The 22377-nt window shown below is 45.7% G+C and overlaps 1 protein-coding gene across 4 annotated transcripts in view; it reads right to left on the bottom strand.

The window, feature by feature from the left end:
• Window positions 1-22377, bottom strand: part of GLI2 (GLI family zinc finger 2) — a 205533-nt gene that overhangs the window by 64683 nt on the left and 118473 nt on the right. For all 4 annotated transcript variants that reach the window (XM_064434982.1, XM_064434984.1, XM_064434981.1 and 1 more), the window contains one exon: window positions 1294-1399. In XM_064434982.1, coding sequence (XP_064291052.1) covers window positions 1294-1399 — 106 coding nt within the window. The remainder of the gene's footprint in view (window positions 1-1293; window positions 1400-22377) is intronic.

Genomic DNA, 22377 nt, shown 5'->3' with positions numbered 1-22377 from the left:
GAATCCAGGGGAATGCCCTATCATTTATTTCTTGCAGTAATTTGGAAGCAGAATAAAGCTGTGGTAGCTGTGGGGCTCCACAGATCTGGCTGCTGCTGTCTGCATTACTTGCTTCCCAGGGTCTGTTCCCTGCTCACACCTATCCAGAAGCAGCACAGCTCCACAAACAGCCCCTGCAAAGCTGGGTTAGCACAGCCTCTGGCCACACAGCAAGGCTGCAACAGGACTGCAGGGAATCAAATGTGAGTTTTTTAAGTCACGAGCTCTAGTTGTTCTTTCCTTGTTCTTGCAAAATCATTCTGGCCTCAGTGGTTCCCCTTCTGGCACCTGTCCCTCAGCCTGTGTCTGAGCCCTGTGTTACAGCTGCGGGTTGAAGGATTTTGGGATGGCCGCGGGACTGCCAACCTCATCACACTGCTCCTCATCTCTCATGGGAAAGGTGCATGTCAGGGACTAGAAAAAACACCTCCAGCCTCACCATCACTAGAACCTCTGCTCACATCCCTGCTGGTTCCATTTTCCTTGCCCTGATCAAAGCTTACAGGAGGTGGAAACACATCTCTCTGTAAGCATCTCCTTCAAGACATCAAGAACTATTGAGCTGTCATGTCCGTGGATGAGGAGATTAACCACAAACCCTCCTCTCAGAGTGTAGCCCCTGACCAGTCTCTGTGCTCACTGCCCATCAGCTGCCTCAGGGAGAGGAGGCTTTAATGAGAAGGTCACCACCAAACCCCAGAGTCCTACCCCTCCAGGGTGGACATGGACACGCCCATGAGTACCTGACTTATTACTGCTTTTAGAAAATGCTACCAGCCCATTCAGGCTGCTGTCCAGTGAAATCAAACAGGATTACGGCATTCCCGGCAGCATTTTGCCACCATCCCCACAGGGAGGAATGGTACATAAGGTCTCCAAAGAGAGGGAGCAGTGCTGGGTCTTTGCCAAGATAGTGACAGAAATGACCCAGGCAAGGCATGATGTGAGAAACACGGCGGGTGCAAAAACACAAGTCAAGCCTGTTCCCGGGACCCGAGCTGGATAATGACAAAGAAGCCCTATACTCCCATCCTGTTGCTATATAGGGCATTTCTACCAGCTTAACAGAGCTGTAAAGCCCTCCTGCCAGGCAGGCCAGTATTGTCACTGGATGGGGGCAATGAGGTGGAGGGTGGCCAGTAGGGCCAGCTTGCCAGAAGGGCAGTGCGTTCCAGGGACTTTAGCAGTGGGATTCGGAATACTGCAGGTGGCTGACATTTTAGCGAGGCACAGGAGTGGAGGTGTAAGACTTACCCGTGGATAGCGTGGATAGAGTGAGGTTCGTAATGGTATCGTCCTTCCTGGTGGCGCATGTCAATTGGCAAAGGAGCGTGGAAGGCCGGAAAAATGTGCTGCGGCACTGTTATGGGGAATAGAAGAAAAAAAAAGGGACTTCAAAAACTTTTCCTTCCCTTTTAAAACAATTTCAAAGGCACTAAATCTCCATGAATTTCAGAGCAAGAGCAGTGCAAGACAAGGGGTCTTCATGATATCAGCGCTATCATACACCAGAGAAGTGGAATGAATAAATAATCAAAGTCATGCGGAAAAATCCTACATCTTCGACATAAAAGATCTCCAACAGGGTTTTTGACAAAGACAAGCAGCTAAGCGCTCTTTGAACTTGAGGAGATTATAGCAAGCACCAAGGAAAACTAGACTTGCAACGCAAATCAGACTCAACAGAGCCTGGTGGGATCCAGACCTGCATCGTCCCTCAAGCCTGGAGTGGCAGCAAACACTATTCCTGAAGGTCTGTACACACAACTTGGAAATATTTACCTAAAAATATAACAGCAAGAGCAGCGCTGAAGCAGAATGTCTAGGCAGTCAGAAGAGGCTCAGAAGTGCCTACTGCCAGGTTCTGAGAGAGGAGCTCAAATTGCTCTCACTTGTAATCACTTGAGGCCCTATTTTTTATTCATTTGAGAAGCTTGTTTCATCTTTGATGGAAAGATAAAGTGGTCTCAAAAGGCAGCGAACACCTACATTGACTTATTAAATCTACAGGTTTTAATATTTATTATTGACCCCAAAAGTTAACGGCGAGAATATCTGAGCGAGTTGAGCTGATGGAAAATTCATCAGGTTATTTCTCCTCACCACCCCCAACAATACTGCCTGGCCGCCTGGGCCTTTCCTGCTAAAATTACAGAAGCTAAAGACATAGAATTAGCAGAGCCTCCTCGATAGCGATACCGCACAACCGCAATAGCGATCCCGTACAACCACCCTCTGACGGGGCTCCGCGCATCTCTAAAGATGCCCCTTTCTACATTTGTGGCAGCGACCAGCTTAAAGATAAAAGGCTGGTCTTGCTCTGTCTTTCCAAACAGTCAGAAGTTCTTCATTAAAGATTACTTAATATTGTTGCAGGTTTTACCATTCCTTCTCCCGTCTTCTTGGCCTTTCTGCCTAGCCGGAGACCAAAAATAACACAAACCCAAGCTCCTAAGTGAGCAATTCAAAACCCAGCTTGTGCTCGGTATTTCACTGTAACTTGCCTCCGCGACAGGTACCATCTCTCTGGAGACTGGGGAAGCACCATCCAAAACCAAAGTGTCAAGGCTTGGGCCAAGTCTCTCGCTGTCGCTCAGCAAACTTCAGAAATGCCAAACTCTTTTTCTACGAAAGACTTAAAATTCAGCCTTTTGCATCAGTGACTCCAGCTGCACCAGAGCTACGCCGACTGTGTGCGGTGGGGCTGCGCTCCGCTCGGGTCCGTCGCGCAAAGCCTGCGTGTAATCCTCATATACGTCTTTCCCGGCATATCAGCAAGAGGATCTGCGGCTCCTACTCCCATTGCAGCGCTCAATCCCTGAGCACAGCGCGGCACAGGCGCGTCAGCCAGGCTGCTGGGAGAGGTGAGAGACTACACAAAAACAACCCTCCTGCCAACTCTGCTGAAAGGCGTTAAGCTAAGGTAGTCGGGGTGGAAAGTATTTAAGGCTCTGCAGCAGACTTGCTCTCCGTGCTCCAGCAAAGGGCTGGCACCTCACACTACCTGATACACTGGGAGCTTTTTTGCAGCTCGCCTAATGTCAGGACACAGTAGAGTAACTGTTAACCACCTCCCCCGCTTCTGCCCCCCTCCCCTCCTCTCCCGAAAGCAGCTCAGGGAGAGAATGAACTTGGATCCTTCAGGATTTGCTTTTGCAGGAGGAAGATTCACCCTTTAACTGTCCTGAGTAGGGATGATCTGTTACATAAGGACACTTGTAGGGAGTCTTCATTTTAAGAGGCAAACCGTGTTTTTCCAGATCAAAAATACACCAGAGTTTAACTGTCACACCCTGCTCACACAGAACAGTAAAGCCTCTGGTCGCCCCAAACCATGCTCAGATCAAACTCCAGCCTAGGCTGGCAGACACCTACAGCTGCTGTCCTCCTCCCTGGGGACACTGCTGTTCCCTGGCCACAGCTGCTGCCACAACCTACGGCTGCTGTGGGGACAGGAGGGAGTTGAGCTTTTACATCATCACATACAAAGCATGGTCACACAATCAACTGTCCCTGCACAGACATCCAGGGGCAAACAACGCAAACACCTCCTCCAGCCTGAGCCCCTAGACTGGGCTTCTTGCAGTGCTCACCCCATAGTTATGCTGCACAAATAAACCATAAGGAGTAAGAAAACTTCTGTGGTCCTAGGATCAACCTAAAGTGCTGCTGGTGGCATCCCTATAGCTGAGGATTAGCAACCTCACAAAGTAGGAGGTAATGGACAGGTCTGGGGCTGAGTTAATCCCCAGAGTGCAGGAAAGTGAGAGCTGACCTGGGCTGAAACTGTATTGGCCATCACAGCTGAATTTTAATGATGTGGAGAGTCGCCCTAATCCTTTGGCCTGTCCCCTAGGGCAATTTAATTTATTAATAATGATAAAACTACAAAAACCAGGTCAAACTGAATATCTTAAAAGCCAGGCCAGCTATGTTTTATTTTGTACCTATGCATTTCTACATGATTGATTGTCGAGATAACACTAGAAATTTCTGTGCTAAAAGAGTCTCTCCTTGTCACTAAGGAGAGCTGGGAAATAGAAAACACAGGCTGTTTGCTGCCTGGCCTCCTTTCCTAGCTATCTGTTGGTATAAAATTGACATCTGAAGAGAATTTCTCCCTCCTCACACCTCTGATTATTAATGGGAGAAAAATTTCCATGAACTTCCTCCTTCTCACTGCACTCTTGGCTTGTTTTTAGCATTTCAACCTATTTTGCCCATGGGAAGCTCAGCAATGCCTCTGCCTTGGGTATCTGTTTCACACTCCCAATTGTAACCCCACCATGTACCCTGTGCTTTGCTGCCACTAAGGGCAAAGGAAAGGGCTGGTTTTTTTGACATCCCTTTGCAACATTCCCCTTCATGACTTCCCCTCTGCTTCCCTGCCTGGGAGCACCAGCCAAGCCTATGGGCCCCAGTGGCTGGTGCTGTTCATTTTTATTCTCTTCCAGGTGCTTGGTCAGAAATAATGAATGGTTTTATAGGCAATCAACTACCAATTCATAAACGTCAGCCTGGCTCTGCTTCTTGTTCCCACCCCTCCAGAAGAGGACTGTGAGCTGGCAGCAGGACAGCAACACACGCTGTTAACAAAGATGGATGTTTTACACATACGAGTTAAAAAGACAATTATATTCAATTACTTCAAGTAAGTTACGGTGATGTATTCCTGAATAGCCACGGGAAGGGCAATATGATGATTAGGGCAATGAATTTGCCAACTTTAATCTAATCAAGGCAATCTTTTGTTTAGCATTATCTGCTTTGCAGTGGCAGAGGATTTACCAAACCCAAGCAATCTTTGTAGATTTAACCCCAAAGCTGCCCAATTAGAGCTAATGATGATTGCTTTACACAAGAGGAAGGGAGATTTTAGTAGGAGGCCCGGGGATAGCTTTTCCCCAGGAAAAGGTTGGGCTGTACCAAGGATGCAATACAATACTCTGAGGTACAAATGCATGACATGGCACCTCCAAAAGTCCCTAAGCACTGCAACAACAGATAAACATTTTCTCTGGCTCCTGCTGAAGGAAGAGAAAGCCGAAGAACACATCAAAAGCAGCACGCAAGGGGCAGGGACAATGAGAGAACAGCGTGTTTAGCACAGAAACAACCCAATTCTACACCAAGCTGGTGAAGCAGGGCGGCAGAGCACAAGGCACGCTCAGGAGGCCCCACCTTCCACCCCACCGGGCTCCTGCAGGAATGTGTCTGCTCCGCAGCGCCATTTGATAAGGGGGAAGACGCTGCTACCTGTCCCCACTTGTCGGAGCCGATTTTCTGGCCAAGGTTTATGAGCAAGACACGGACCTCCCACTGCTGTGTTCTCATCCTTGTCTATTCAAAGGCCAGCCAACCCTCTGGCTTCAAAGAGAAGAGATAGGAGGGAGAAATGCAGGTTTAAAGGGGGATGTCCGTTTGCTGAAAATCCCAGGAATCAGGGAGGGAGGCATCAGAAACAGCCCTTATTTGAGCATGATGCAGGCTTTTGATTATCTCTACAGATAAGTCTGTGCTTCAAGAGAAACAAGACTGCCTGTATGGGTTTGCATAGCGAGCAAAGGAGCTGTTTTGACATCACTCATAGCAGCACCTTTTTTGAGCTCAAAAGTGAGAATTAGGAAGGGTCTAGCAAGCTTTTTCTATTCCAAATACTTCAGATTACACACGTTTGCTGAAAAAAAAAAAAATAAAAGAAAACAGACCCCATGGCACTGAAGTGGGTTTCATTTGCAGTTTGCTTTGACAAAAACAATTCAGAAAGCCCTTGGGAAAGGACTTAAAGAAGTTGCCACTTGCAACTGTGGTGCTGCAGCAAGACTGGCTGGGAAGAGGCCCTGAGAAGCTCCCACACACCCTTGGTACCACACAGAATGTGCTGGGCTCCCCCTGCTTTATCTGAGGCACGTGTGAGTTGTGGAGGCCACCATATGGGCTAAAAAATATACAGCTTTCCTATGGGTGTCCAACAGTCTCCTGGGGGAACAAACAGTCCAGCCTGTAAGTAGGCTTCTCTGCCATCAGAAATAGTGCACAAATATTTTGCAATCAACAATGAAAGTCATTAATTGAGGAAAATGTAAAATATCATTGGATAATTCAGTACCTGTCATGCTCTTCTCAACAAATTTGCAAAAAAAGTTCCCATAAAAATTGATATCTTATAAAAGAGGAAACACAAATTCTGATTTCTTGAGATACGTTTTGGTTTGATTTCCTATGGAGTCAATGATGCATGGGACACAGCTTTCATAAAGGGATCACAAGATCCCTTGCAAACAGTAACAAAGCTTCATTTCTCTTTAGGAAGGGAAGAAAACATGCATTTGAAAAACAGTGCTGTTTTTTAACTCAAGAGGGGCTGAAGCAGGCTAATGTAAAATAACTTGCACAAGTCTACACAGTCAAAGAAGAGCAGGATACCAATGAACCTCAATCACAGCAGGCAGAAACTTATCAACTTTATCTCTAAAAAGCTTCAGAGCCCTGGACTGATTTGTGTTAGCAGGCAAAAAACTTTTCCAGACACCAGCTCACACTCCCCTGTCACTGCAGTGTCATTGGCAGATGTGCACAAGCAACTGACAGGAAAAATGGGAAAGGGATGTCCCAGAGGATGCTCAGGAGATTTCAGTAGTACTTCCACAGGTGGACTGAGCTGTGCTGTCAGAGGCCAAAACTCTCTTACTGGGGAAGGTGGGATGGCACCTGGCGTGACGCAGCAGCTTACAACAACTTTTGCTTCTTTTTTTTTCTCCCAGGTCCAGCTTCTTTGAAAAAGATAATAGTAAAACAACAGATATCTGCAAATGCCCTTCTTGCTGCCCACATTTGCTCCCAGATGTCCAAATCTCACACTCTTTCTCAAGAATAAGGTTAAGGTACAACAAACATGAAGTGTTCTTCACTCAGTAATCTCCCAGGGAAGCCCAAAGCATCATGTCAGAAAGAAATCTTAGGCAGCATTAGTTTTTCATGTTCTACGTTTTAGTGTCCCAATTTTACTCATCCACAGCATTTATTTAAAAAGATGTATCTTGGCATCCAACAAGCACAGTGGCTGTGAAACAGCAAAGACAGGCCCATGCTTTGTTCCCCAGCTTTCCTGTGGTGATTTTCCTCACATCAGAGCTCTCCTGGAGTTGGTGAGTTCTGAGCATCCCTGGACAGTCTCAGTGTGCGAGCAGGGGAGGAAAACGCGGCCTCGAGCGACTGAGTCTGTGTGTGGCTACTTGACTCCCTTTGATAGTCCCTCCTGGGCGTTTCACTGTTGTATTTGGATGGCCGCCCCTCTGGCAAAGCGCTGCAGGACTGTAGGTGTCAAGGGAGATGTTTTTGTGTTTGTGTGACGTCCCCAGAATAATGATCTAGCTGTTTAAGTGAGCTGAGCGAATGAATGAGCACAAGAAAAACATCTTCACTGAAAGCGCAGCCAAAGTTAATGCACCATTAATAATGGTCTGGGTGAATGATTGGAAGGGATAATAGGCCTGGGGTCAGGGAAGGTCTGAGACAAAGAACAGGGAAAATTGGGTCACAGAAACATGACAGAGCAGATCACGCTGATGCGTCCGTGGGATTCTCCTCGGATGAAGTCATATACCACCATGCAGAATATTAAGGGCTTTGCAGGGACAGCCATTCCCAGAATCACCACTCAGATCAATATGGGAAGGAGCAGGAACAGACACACAAGGCTACAGTAGCTGCCTCTTAGTCCCCCTTTCACAGATTGACTTTAATGTTGTTTAGCTACTTTGTGAAATACACCATATACCTCCGTCAAAAAAGGATACTTATGCAATGGCTAATTATACTAATCTGAGAATTTTCTAAGCATACAGAGGTGTCTCGGAAAGTGTGTCCCTTCCCTGAATAGCAGCACCATTCATTTCACAAAAAAAAACAGGTGCTTCAGCAGCTCTGTTTTTCTGTCTCCAAAATTGTGGAAGGAGCTGCAACCCCTACTCCTGCCCTATCAGCTGCCTGTCTTCACAACACTAAATTACTGACTAACCTCGCTTTGTCAGAATTTCCCTTCTTTAAAATGGAGATAATAATACCTCCCTACCTCAGAGGTTTGGTTAATGTTTATACAGCTCTTTAAAAATGATGTGGTAATTAAGTGCTCAGTATTATTATATCAACGTCTATAATGATTCCAGCAGACAACCCTATAAACAGGGCTGCACCATGCCTACTTTCCTTTTGTTTGGCTTGTTAGCATTTAGTTTGGTTTTCATACAGCATACTTCAATTATTACTGGTTAATTATTCTGTTGTTTTATTGCCTGCTCAATGGCTTTGACAAAAATAAAAGAGAAACTACACAAGAAGAGTAATAGGAAATATTCATTTTGGCCCACTGGGAACATGATAGCAAGGAGAAGCAGAAGGCAGGCCCCCACTGGCTCACCTGGGGAGACTTCTTTCCTGCCTCAGGCACTACAGACCATTTTGAAATACATCCAGCCAGCTGTTGCCACCCAAAGGGATGCAGAACAAGCTTTCTCTTCTTATAACAAAACTAATATAGAAAGATGGTGGTAGCCTGATTTACAAAACTATGTTTTTCAGACAATGTATGTCAGGATGTTGTAGAAGACAACATGTTTAATGGCAGGCTGGGTACAGCATCCCATCCAGATAAGAAATAAAGTTCACACAATTAACTTCTGTTGGGCAAACTGCTCCAGTAATGGTAAATGCCCTGTAGGAGAGTTGGAAGGAGAAGGAGCCTTGCTGGGAAGTAGATATGTGAAAAGTAAACAAGAAATGCTAAAAACCGCATTGCCCCTTTAGCTATAAAATCCCCAAAAAATAATGCCTTGAAAAGCATTATTGTACCGACATCTCGAAGCACCCGCAGGACAGAGTCAGTGTGACCTCACACTCAGAGAAGTGGGGGTGCAGTGAGGAGCAGAGGATAAGGCTTGTCTCTCCACTGCAGTACTGCTGGAGCTCCTGCACACACCTCAGTACCACAGACAGACTCAGGAGCCACTGGGTTACACAGACTTCGCATGCACACGTAGGCACTTACTTGACACAGAATAAAGCCCATTCCTGGGGTTACCTGCATAAAAATGCCATTATTAAATCCATGAAAGATAGCAAACATCTCCCTCAGACACTGCAAATGGCAGGATATCTCTCTCTGCCGTCCCAGAGGAAACTGGCTCGGATGCAATCACAATAACCATCCATCCTCTTGGGGATGGCCCAGAGGAGCTTATCCTCTTAAAAGTTTATTCTACTGCTTCAGCTCAGGTGGAAGAACAAAAAAAAAAGTTTCGTTTGAAGCTGCTGAGGGATGCCCTTACCCAGCCCCTGCCTAGCACCCAGGCACTGCCGGCACAAGACAAGCACAATCTGGGCTCTGGTGGCCGTGCAGCAGGGAACACACCCCAGCCTGGCCGGGCAGTGCCGTGAGCCGCGGGCTGTGTCCGACAGCCGGGCGGGCAGAGGCAGGAGGCTGCCGAGCGAGCTGGCTCTTGCAGCTGGGATGGGGCGAGATTAGATCAGCGAGCTCCCCCCGCAGCCCCGTGGCCAACTCGAGGCAACACTGAAGGAATTTGCCCATAAATTTCCTCCCCACCCCAAGAAGAAGACAGCGCACTTAAATGAACTCGGGCCCTAATGGAAGTAGGATATTCTTGTTCAGCTCAATGTCTAACCCATCCTGAAGCTCCTGGCAGATCCACTCAGCTCTCTCCCAGCACTGCCTGACCTTTGGTAAGGGCATTAAAACTGTCCATCTTTTCCTGGGCAAAAGAGATGGAACAATTACAGTGAGGCTAAAAATGGCCTTTCCCTCTACATAGAAAATTTAGATTAAAAATTGAAGAGTTCATTGACATTTTCCATAAGAACACAGAATTGTCGTTAAAAAAAATCAAACTCTGAAATTCCTTCGTTGCTATCTACACCTCTGAAACTCATCATGAGGGGCTTTCCTGCCTCATCCACCAATGGAGCAGGGACAGCTGCTGCTGGAAGGGACAGGAGAGACCCCAGGAATCTCTTCATCATGCTGCCATGCAGCAGCTGGCTTTGCAGCACCCTTCTTGTGTGACCAAAAATGGGGCATTTCACTTCTTGGTGAGAAAATAAATTTTCTGAAGCCTGCTGACATGGGAAGTCCTGGATTTGGATGTGCAAAACAGGCTGTACCCAAAACTTTCAAAAAGGTATGGGGGAATTAACATATTCAGGTCTACAGAAGTATTTTCAAACATTCAGATTAGCATTTGTGCATGAAGGCAATGCATTAACTATTATTCTACAAGAATTCCTGGGGTCTTCAGGTTATTGATAAGTGGCAGCCTTAGGGGGACAAACCATTATTATTATTATACCTCTGGGAAGAGTAAATAAGATGAAAGCAAAGCTCTCCTACAGCCGGGAGGAATCCCACAAGCACAAGGAAGTCCCGCAGTGGGGTGCCCAAACACCAAATCTATGATGGCTTTTTGAGGAACAGTAATTAGAAAAAGTCTCTTGATCAGCCTTAATGCCACCAGCCACCTTCTTCAATCCCAAACAGCTGGAGCTGGGAGAAGCTTTAAGGCACACCACTTTTTCATTAGTTAATGTTTTACAGGTAGCTGCACCTTCTGTAAGAAGCAGCACAGAAAAGATTAAGATGGTTTAAGATCTATTATATTTTAGATTACAAGAACATGGAAGTGATGAAGTTGAAATGCCCTGACTTTATTTCAACAATATCTGCTGAAATAGATTTGAAAGGGACTGCTGAGCATTTGTGCTTCCTGAAAAATTAAAAAGAAATCAAAATTGCCTTTCTCTGCTAAATAAGCACTGAATTCTTTGTGACACAATGAAATCTGAAACAGCAGCACTGCACATTTCCATTGCAAAGGAAACCCACTCCACTCACACATTGCTGTTGGAGAAGCTGCAGGATGCCAATCCCACCTGGGACATACCAGTCTACCCCACCACACCTGATCAGCAGTTTCTACATCCATGCTGAGCATTTCCAGAGGGAGACTTTCCCACTAGTGCTAGCTTTGTATTAGCTGGGTAAGATGATATGACCACTGAAAGGCAGAAAAGAAACCCAAAAGGAAAGGCCTAATGCAGCTTATTAATTCCACAGGTGAGCTGCAAATGCCGAGAGTCTTGAAAATCACTTAATTGCCAGGCTGTCAGGCCAAGATGTGTTTTGAGGACGCTGCCAATCTGACAGTTATTAACAAACAAAGAGGCCACAAGCCCTGACTGCACCGAGATCCTTGTTATTTCTACTCATGTGCCACCTCCCAACAGGAAGTACTTAATAAGAATAATAATATCCCGAAAGGCCAACCTACGGCAGTGCAATTAAAAAGCTTTTCTGTCTCACTTTGAGGAGAGAAAAAAAAAAAAAAAGAGGGGGAAATTAAAATCAGACAGGAAATTCCACTAGAACAAGCTAGCTTATGTCCTAATAACACAGGATTGTGCCAACTCTTCCAGAAAGTAGAGGAGGGAAAGAAAATAAAAGGGGGAAAAAAAAGAAAGAACAGAGAAAGAGAAAAGCAGCCCTCTAGACTGACTCAGATCTGAGGCTACATTGTGGTTCGGCTGTGGCTGCAATTCTAAAGGGAGAAAGGCAGCACAAGCAAATAAAAGGCAGTTTGCTTTTCAGGCAAGTTGCTGTTATATGATGTAACTCTTGAATGAAAGCATGGCCACTGCTGCTTTGTTGAGAAAAGACACAGCCTGATAAGCTCGAAGGACCAGATGGATCTTGGGGCTTGTTCTCCCAACAGCTGCTGCCGGAGAATGGAAAGAAGAAAAAGAAAAAGAAAAAAGAAGAAGAAAAATCCCAACCAGGAAGGAAGAAATCCCAGCACGCGAGGGGCAGGCAGGGAGGTGGGGCAGACCAGATGGTGGTTCAGCTTGTGCCTGCCTGGACGGGCAGTAAGAGAAAAATCAGTTTGTAAAAACTTCTATGAAAACTTATAAGGAGAAATATTTTCCACAAGTTGTTATCATCCTGTTCCCTGGGAAGCCAGTAGGATTCAGCAACCGCCAGCACCTCCAGCTGATCTACCAACTTCCAAAAGAAGCAGGCAAAGAGGATTTGCCCCTGACTTCTCTGGGACCAGGCCAATGAATGACAAACCTTGCCTGTTTCACAGTAAAGCTCATTTCACAGTGGAACACATCTCACTTCAAGCCAGCTGGTGAAACTGGAGTGTGTGAACCTCAGCTGACTGCCCAGAGTATTCCCCAATACCCCCTGCCTTTCTCCCATTGTCCCCAACACCTGGCTGTGAGTCCCCCAAGTCCTCAACAGGTTTCTTTTTCTGGGTATCCAGAGGAGAGAGAAATGCACGTGATGCCTGTGCAAACATGGCCCTGACAGCAGTCCTGCCTCCTGCCGTAGTGACTCTGGGCAGCAGAGAACCAGAGCCTGAGTCCACAGTTACCTGAGCATGTACTTCATTATGGCTCAGGTGCTCCTGGAGCTTGATTTTACATCTGAGCTCTTTTCCTTCCAAACGAGTTTTTCTTGGCTCCCTGAAGTGCAAATGCTTCAGGTCACCTATAATACAAGGCTAAATTGTGTATTACCATGAGATTGAGGCATTATGGGAGAAAGCACTAACTGGCATTTATGACCAGGAGGCAGAAGGAGCCCCAAACAACACTGCTGTCCTCAGCTGCATCTGACCTGGCCAAGCCTAGGATCTCTGTTGGTGAGATGTGAAGGGACAGGGAAGTTGAGCAACTTCAGACTGGAAACCACAAGACGGGTAGAGTACCAAAGGGCAAGGCAGTAAATGAAGACGGAGGCAGAGCACATCAGCTATCACACAGCACCTTCTGGACAACACTCATCTGAGCAGCAAATCTAGCAGAGCCCTGACCGTGCACCTTCCACTCATGCAATTAAAACCTTATTGAGGAGTTTCATCCCAAGCCACATTTCTAGGAGCGGATCTACAGATGGAGATGTCTTTTAGCTTTCACGCCCCCTTTCATGCATTCACACCCCTCCCCTGAGGTGCCACTGGCACTCACTCAATCGCACACTGAGCCAGCTCAGGGAGTTCATCCAGTTGAAAACTAATCACCTAAAATTTTATTGCAGAGGGTTTGGCTGGATCAGCTCCCTGAACCAGTTTTCCATGAGATCGATGGTAAAGAAAAAGCAAAAGCCCTCAGGCTGCTGTTCAGCAGCCACTTCCAGCCCAGGCTGCCATTGAAAGCATTAGCCCTGACCTCCCTTGGCCACTTGTCCCCACAACACAGCACACCCTATTATGGTGGCCAGGATGTTTTCTGTGACTGCAGGGCTGACTGGATTGAGGAGCACATCTCAATGAAAGATAACATGCCCCTCCTCAGCAGCTGATGCTCACAGCCCAGCTTGCAGGTCCTGCTAGGCACAGCTGCTTCAACATGTATGGAGTAGTTGGTCTGACTGGCCATTGCTAACTAAATACACTTCCCCAAATCCATCAGGTAGCACGCTACGAGCTGTCTGCTCAACCAGCCAACACAGCTTGCAGGAGCTGGAAAGCTGTCTTGCAGAAGAAAAACTCCCAAGCAGATGCCTAAATCCTGTGAAAGCTCAGGTGCCAATGCCAACAAGAAAGGGCATGCCAGCCCGCCCTGAGCACAGACCTACCTGAATGGTCTCTGCCACTGCAGGGCTGCCTGCTGCCGTGGTGGGGACACCTGTACTGCCTCATGCCACAAAGACTTGCTCAATCTTTCAGGACAAGGCTGTGCTTCAAATTCAGCGCTGGCATTTCGAGCCTCTCTAATCCAAACCACAGGAGTCAGTTTGCTTTCTTTATGCATATGCTCCTCCAGGCATTAAAACAAACTGAAATCAAACTGTTCCTATAGGCAATGGCTTGAAAAATTTCCCCTTCGTATGAAAGGTCTGTTTATATAATTTGTAAAATTGAACAGATCAAGCCTGGAAAAAAAGCCTCTCAGTGTCTGCTGTGCATTTTACCAAACTTCTTGCTAGAAATGGAAGAAAATATGTCTGCTCTCCACTAGCTGTGATAAAATTTCAGGGCTGGGTATTTTTTTTCCTTGCACTTATACCCAGGTGATAAGCATCTAGGCAGCCTTCAAAGAAGAGTTTTGGGAGCTTTTATGCTTCAGGACACCAGTCCCCAAAGCAGTCCTAGCTGATAAAGACTGAGAGGATACTGCACGAGCTGGCTTTTAACCAGGCATAAGGCAGCCTGCTGCTCTTAACTAAGCAGAAGGTCTGATGAGGAGAGGGGTGAGGAAGTTATCTGTTTTACCCAGCTGTGGTTTTGGTGCAGGCTAATAACTCCCATGTATCATCCTGCCTTCGTATGAAAATTTTCCGACTGGTATTAAAAATGGTCCCAGTGCAGTTTGCAGCAGATTCTCTGGGCAGCTCATGCAAAGTGCTGGTTGTTAGCATGCTGCTTGTGTAATGAGGGTGCTTAAGACTGTAAGGGGTCTCTGGAAGGTCCTTAAGAGTGATTGCAGTTCAGGAGACTCACCCACCTGGCAACACGCTGATTTATAGCCTGCTCAGTTAATAGCCCTGCTTAACACAGGAGTTTGTCGAGATTAAGTAATTGCCTGAAACAAAAAGTTTATTATCTTTAAGTCTCTGTTGATGAATGACTGGGTGTTGGAAGAATCATGTGAAAGATCATCTGTGATTCCCTCCCACTTTAGGAGAGAGGAAAAAAAAAGGAAAATATAATAAGGTTTTAAAAGACAAGCTCTTCCAAAAGCAGTTTGAAAGCTCACAATGTACACTCAAACCTGGTCGTGGTTACAAGGAGGGGATTTCACACCTAGGGTGCCATCTAATAAATGTCTCAAGTAAAAACAGTTCTGTGATGCATTTTTCCCCAAGTACTGCAAGTGTTTTGTAAATATTAATTAATACCACCCCTTGAGAGATAACCGATCCTGTCACACAATAATAAGATTGGGAATAAATCAAGATGCAAAGTCTGTTTAGTTTCCATACATAGTGGCCTTTCGCATCCTACAAAAATCTGGAAATTTTCCCATCTAGAAAAGACTGCAGATAACTGCAAAGTTAAAAGATGCTGCATGCTAAATTCTGCCACAATTATTTCTCATCTCCATTTCGAGATGCTTCAGTAAGGTTAATCAGCTTGATTAAGGTCACAAACACTTACACTGCCTCATGAAACTGAGATCCAAAGTGCACCAGAGCACAGGACTTCGGGACTTGCCCTGTTCCACCCCCACCCCGAGATGAGCTGCCTGCCTGCAGTGGGGCTCGTGCTAGGAGATCACACGCTCCAAACCTCTCCTCCTTCGTCCCCCATTTCCTTTCCACCCACGAATTTTCTCAGTTGGCACATGAGCACGGGAGTTTGAACACAAGGGAAACAGGACTGACAAGAAACCCCATGTCCACTGCAGCCACTAAGAAACGTTCCCACAGCCCCAGATGTCAGACACACTGTCCCTCCTCACATCATTTCGAGGCCTTCCTGCAATAAAATGGGAATTGGCTCCAGCTTTTCTCAGCACTTCTCATATTACCTTTTAATCCAAATACATATGGTTCAGGGAACACTGAGAGACTTGCATGAAAGGATGTACACCAAGAGAATGCAAACCCTGGAAAAAAAGGGATTAGATCTGCAAGACTCCCTTGGCCCCAAACATGTGCCCCCCAACTCCCCAGTATATTAATCAAGAGTCTGATGAGATTCCTTTTGAAATCCCCCAAAAGATTTCTGTAGACTTCAGTGGCTTTTGGATCAGGCTACAAACTCAGAATAAATCATAAACTGGCTACATCTGCCAAGTTTATTTCTTTCTTTTCCAGGTTTCAGAACAAATCCATTTTACTGCTGGGAAAAAAGCAGAATGAAATAACTGACAAGAGTTCAAATATCCTGTATTGCTCCTCATATTAATTCAGCCAGTCAATCTATCCCATAACTTTGGGAAGTGAAGCAGATTACTTTGGCCAGATCAAACCACAAAACTGTGCTGCTTCGTTTATGTGCAGTTTATTATTTAAGGCAACCTGTGCAAACCCCTTTCTATTGGGTTAGAAGTGACAATGTGGGGGACTAAAACAGAACCTTAAGCTAAGCTACAGTTAACCAAAATACATTTGCACCGAAAAAAACCTAACGATCACCACAACCACCTCAGCCCACAATCAATTTTGGCGAGTCTCTCTTATTAAAAAATATCTCATCTTAAAGGATACACAAAAAGCAAACACTTAAAAATGTGACCCAGATCTCTGGAGCCTCATGTTTTGCATAAATTTGGATGGGTTTATTAATCTGTAGTTAACGTATTGCCCTTTTCTTCTTTTTAGTTTTTTACTCTATTTATCACTGATAGCAAATTCCCCATGCATGAAAGACCTCATTACACTCCTAAGCTGGGTGATTCTGTAGCATGTCTCTCTCTCATTGAGCAGACAGGGTTGTTTCCCCATTTTCAATTCAGAGCCTGGCTGATGTGTGCTGATAACTTCAAGATACCTGGAGAGATCTGCAAGATGGGGAACTTCCTATGGCAAACAGCTTCAGATATCATTTAGGGTTTAATTTATTCATTCATCACCTGCTGAAAGCAACACCAGCATTGGCTTTGAGTTGAAAAGCCACTGCACAATGGATATAGCATCATACTGAACTTTTCTCTCATTTTCAGTGTCTTCAGGAAAAACAGCCAGACATCCTGACAGGAGAAGACTCTCAGATTTGCTTTGACCCACTGCCTGGAGCCCCTGTGCCATTTCAGGATGGGACCTACACAACCACTTGTGAACTGGGCCCACAAATTAGGGTAACAGCAGAAATGCGTGTATTAAGTTCTTCAGAAATGCAGTAGTGGCAGATCAAAACATCTGTGAACACTGTGTTTTACTGACAACACTCTTCCAACTTTGAAACAGGTTCTGCTATCAGGCTTTTAGTACAAGCACTTTACTTTGAAGTATGTACTGTAATTCTTGCAATTTTACTCCCAGCTCTGGTATTCATTTGGCTCAGGTTACTTCTATAATTTATCTTCCCACTGGAAAAATTCAGCTTGTAATACACCCATCCAGAGTGGTACAGGTACATGCACCCTCTTTCTGTGCCCCTCTTTTATCCTGCATGATATTTTCAATAAGAAACTTTAAAGGGGAAAAAAAAAAAAAAAAAGGAAGACGTTTTCAATCACAGTGATGCTAGCTCTCAGTTTTTCCCATGAGAAAATCACTTAGCACTTCTCTGGCTTGAGGTGACTCATTGCTGCTCCCCTGCTGAGGCTCCGTGCTCCCCTCGCGGTGTTTAACCCAGGCACGTAACTCGCCCGGTGTGGTGGGTGTGTTGGCATTTGCTAATAGGCTTCCTGGGCTGTCACCTGCATGTGATGGCTGAGACAAAGGCTTATGTGATGATTTCTGTTTACAGAGCAGTTATGATAAGCTGACATTTGCCTCTAGCTGTTGGGTTTGATAACTCAAACATGGCCTACATGAGTGCTCCTGTGAGCTGGCGACACTCTTGTTGAGAGTAGTTTTAGAGGAACTTTTCCACTTATCCTCTTGAAAATTATAAGTGAATTTCTAATGCATGCGAATGAGGCTGCAGTGACAGCTGAGGAAGCTGTAGGGCCTTAATCTCTGCACTCATGTCTTCACATGTCATGTCACCCGTGCCACCTTGCTGGCAGCGGTCAGCGGTCTCACGGATGGCTCAGTTTCCCTGCTCCCAATCTGAGGAATATTTCCTTCACCCAGCCCCACAAATATTAGTATAATGCATCCCTCAGATGGGGCACCCGCTGCCTGGGAGCATCTTGAGCAGCAAAGCTGCAGCAGCAGATGCCTTTGAACATCTAAATGAGCATTTTCCCAGCACCAACCCTGATTTCACAACTCTTCACTCGCAAACAAACAGCCTGTGTGTGCTCAAAAGGAGAAGGGATCTGGGTCAGGGACCGAGAAGCCAAAGAAACCACACTGAAAGAAGACTGCTTTTGTTCCTCAGGGAACAACAGTGCCAGGTAGGCACCAGCATGCTGAAACATTGCTGGGGCTGCTGAGGAAGAGGAAGGAAAGAAAGCACCAAGATAAACTCATGTTGGCATCACTTGGGTTGTCAAAGCCACAACTGGTGCAGGTCACGGCAGACCTAACCACACTGGTGAGTTCACAGTGCCCTATTCCATTTCTCCAGGAATCAGGTGGTACTTATCCTGACACGTTCACTTAGTAAAGAAAATAAGAGGTGTAAGAAACAGAGCAAGGGAAGCTGTGATGTGAAGGAAAGGGATGACAGGGTATTGCAGCCACCTTTCTAAACTGCTAATTGAACACCAATGGCCACAAATCACCTTGGCTATGTTTAATTATTCACACTCATCCCTATGAGATTTTCAGTTACTTGGCTGACGAACAAGTGTGTTTGTGGGCACAGCAATTTTCCAGATTGCTGGGTTTTCTCCATTTCTCAGAATGCATTCTTCTCTCATCTTCTCTTGACTTTATCTCATCTAGTATCAGGGCAAGCCACATCCATAGCCCAAAAGAGTTGCCAAACACAGCTTTAATAGTACATACATGTGCTAATTAATATTATTAAGCTGTTGCAACCACAGCTCCCAGCCAAGAAGAGACTTCTAGAGTATAATCCAAATCACAGGTACTCCTATTATGTCCCCTGGCAAATGCCATGTGGTTGACATACAGCTGGGAAATGGAGGCAAAGTGGTTAATACATTTTCCTCTGATTCAAATGATTGTGTGATCACATGAAAGAAATCTGTTAGCAGCTGGGCAAATAAGGGAAATTAATTGTTGTTCACTTTCAGCTATGATATGTTTCTTTTTTTATCAGTGTCTGGTCCTAAGAAACCATAATTTGTTATTTGTAAGTCAAGTGTTGCTACATTTGCTTATGTCCTGTAATACCATAGTTTGCAAACAGTTTCACTGATTTAAGGGAGCTGCAGCTGTGACTGGATGGCAGATTCAGGCTTTGGAAAACAGCTCTCAATTCAGGAAAGTGATGGTGCATATCCTTATCTCCATCACAGCACAGCTATCCCTTTTCTCACAGCCTGAACTTTCAAGTGACATAGCACACCCCAGTCATGCAGAGGTGGTGAGAGAGGCAGGGGCAGGTCTCCATCCACCCTTGTCAGGCACTCTCCTGTGCCCCAGCCTTACACCCTGGGTCAAGAGGAAAAGACAATTCTGCTGCCCAGACTGGGACACTCTACATTAAACCATCATAGCTGGAAGCATATTTGAGCTGTCAAAGAGGCAGAAGAGCAGAGAGATGATCTGCCTTGATAAAAATCAGGACTAATCCCTCTCCATCCTAAGTAAACTTCTGATACTCTGGCTCCCAGTGGAAACAAAATGACCATTTTTATCACCTCACCTCATCCCGGGTCTATGGAGAAATGAAAGGCGAATGCAGTGACTGCTAATATCTTTAGCCACATTTACTGAAACCTTTTGACACCAAGGCTATTTTTATTACCTAAGTGCACTATGCCTGTATCAGGATGCAAGTTTTATTGCTTACAGTTGAGCCTTGCAAAAAGCCTTTTCCAATAACTCTCTGTGGCAAAGATATGCCTTAATGACATAGGGAGAGGCTACAGTACCTCCTAGCACAGCCTGGCACTAAGAGCAGCGTTAGACATCCCACACACCTCTATCCTCCCACAGCCTTCACTCCCCTGCAGAGCTCTCTGTGTGCCAGGGCTGCGCCCAAAAACACCTGCCTTGGCCAAGCAGCTGGACATGCCAGAAGTGTATGTGCAAAACTGGAACGAAACACAGCTCTCTACAAGTTTTGTTTGGCTTTTCAAAACAGCACAATAAGCAGATTTTACTACTTAGAAGTGGATGGTACATTCAGTCTCCTGCTCCTCCTCCCGACCTCCTGACCAGAAGCTGCAATACCCTGTGGTGCCCAAGGACCTCTAAGCAACTCCACCAGGTCAGACAAAGCTCATGGTGTCCCATCTCCAGCAGTAAGATGGGAGAGGGCCAGAAGATGCCTAGCATGATACTCTAGAGTTCTCCCCGCAGGCAATTTCTCATCTTGGGTCCTGAGCCAGAGATGTGCCTTCGTATTGAATGGCCTTTCAGAGGTTTCCCTTCTGAGCGCTGCCCAGCAGCAGAACAGGAGAAAAAAGGCGGCCTTAGTTTTGTAAGAATCTCTTAACAACAATACCACTGCCTGCAAATGGCTTTAAAAAAGACTGGACAGAAATCTGTGCATATGTACGCAAACCCCTTAATTTTTAAATTTGCTTTCAATTACATGGCATTCACTTGTCTGTTCTTTTTTCCTGGAACTGCTGACTCTTTCAAATAGTAAAATGTATCCCAAGCAAACAAAAGTAGTTTAGAGTGATACCATCTTGGTGTCTTACACCCTCAGAGCATCGCATGCAACGCCTATATTGAGAAACCGGGAACTCGAACAGTTGCAGTCAGACTGCCCGCGGTGGGAGTTCAGAGACAAATAATTCAACCTTTCATCACTCTCTAATCCCAGGAAAGATATCAAGGTTAAACTACTGAGAAAAATATAGCGAGTGTTAAGCAACATGGATCTCTCCCTCAAAAGGCATAATTAGTCAGGTAGCCATGGTCACCCAGCTCAGGAATTTGAACCTACAGTAATTTCTCTCTTCCCAAGATGCACAACCCAAGTAGGTGCATTCACTGTCTGCAGCCACGGCGTGGGTTTGGTGTCAGCTGCTCGCTCTATAATTGGCTCTTTATTGTGAGTTATCACGAAAGGCTCCAGGCAGTCCCCACAGACCTTGCCCTTGATCTGGGTTAAGATACTTTGACCCATGATCCTTTATAATAAATGATATCCCCCTGCTGAAGAATGCTGCCTTCAACAATATAGGCCTGCCCTCAGGAAATGGGAAAGGAATTTTCCTATAGAGATTAACGAAATTCCACGCAAATTTCATGCATTTTGAATAATCATCTGAACCGTGACAAACCAGCTTCCCCTTGCACAGATCCTGCTCCAAATCTTTGTAGTCTGAAGACAAATTTAGCTGTCTCTTTCTTGGCTGCAAAGTGTGTTGTTTTTCTTGGACTTGGCATGTCAGGCTGAGAGTGGTGCTCAGGGCAGCTCGTCCCCCAGGCTTGGCTGCCCAGCAGACAGAAAACACCACCCAGGCACCTGTGTACTCATGTGCAAGAATGGCTGTAATTTGAAGTTTATACACAGCCCAATATTCCCTGTTGAGCTGGGATAAACTCCAGTGCAGGGATCAAAGAGGATTTCTTCTTGTGCTGATACCCCCCTCCTCCTTGGCCCAGCTGGTAACAGAAGCAGTGAAACCTTCCCTCCTGGTACTTTCTTCCTCTGTTTTTGACAGTGCATGAAATTCTGGGTTTGGGACAGGGCTGTGGTCAGCTGCTGCACCACCTGCACTGATGGCATCTGGCTGGGGTGAAGTCACTCACCAGTTGTTCTTTCCCAGGCATCTTCCTCTGGGGCAGCTCTGAATGTCCTTCTCTCAATATTTTCCTTTTCCTTAATTTCTGGCCTCTCTAAACAGTCTCCCCAAACATGATGACAATAGGTGTCCCACTTTTCCATCCCTGGCCACCTCTCCAGCTCCTTCTCCAGGGGTCTTCCCAGCTCTGAGGGTACCAGCATCCATCAGGTTCTCCATCAAATCCCTTTTCCTAGGGATATTGTCCAAGGCGCATCTCCACCACCCTCAGGTACCCCAAAGCATTCCCCCTACCAGATGTGCACCATTCCTCCCAACACCTTCTCCCTAATGGTCAAGGTGGTTTCTGCCTCACCACTTTTGAGGCTCACCTCCTGCATTTTGATCCTTGAGCCAAAGTCCTCACTAAGGCGTGGTATTCTGACATCCTCCTGCTCACCAGGATCAAACCAAGAAGCAGCAAAGGAACATCATCTACTTTTAAATTTTAGTTTCCTAAAGAAAATGGTTTATTTTAAGGGATACGGTTAAGCATTTTTTCCTAGAGTAGTGTGTAGTGATGGAATCCCATGGGACAACAAGAATTTTAAAGCATTAAATTTTTTAGAAGATGTAATACAAACTGTAACAACTTTCACTGTTCCTCCACCAGTTTATATCGAAATATTTTCCTGATACTCATGAAAATATCAGATGAGAAAACCTTCAGTTTACAAAAAGAGTCTTAGGAGTCTTTCACACGCAGCAATGTTAATGAGACTGCAACCACAAGGAGTGAAAGCACAGGAGAACAGTGTTTGTAGTGTATATATCAGCCCTCATGTGTGCTTTCAGAGGAGGAAGCAAACAAAATGTTTTGCCAAGCTCCTGAAA

This window comes from Passer domesticus, chromosome 10 (assembly GCF_036417665.1).
Source record: "Passer domesticus isolate bPasDom1 chromosome 10, bPasDom1.hap1, whole genome shotgun sequence".
Lineage (NCBI taxonomy): Eukaryota > Metazoa > Chordata > Aves > Passeriformes > Passeridae > Passer > Passer domesticus.
The sequence above is the reverse complement of the archived record's forward strand: the minus strand, read 5'-3'. Positions and strand labels throughout refer to the sequence as shown.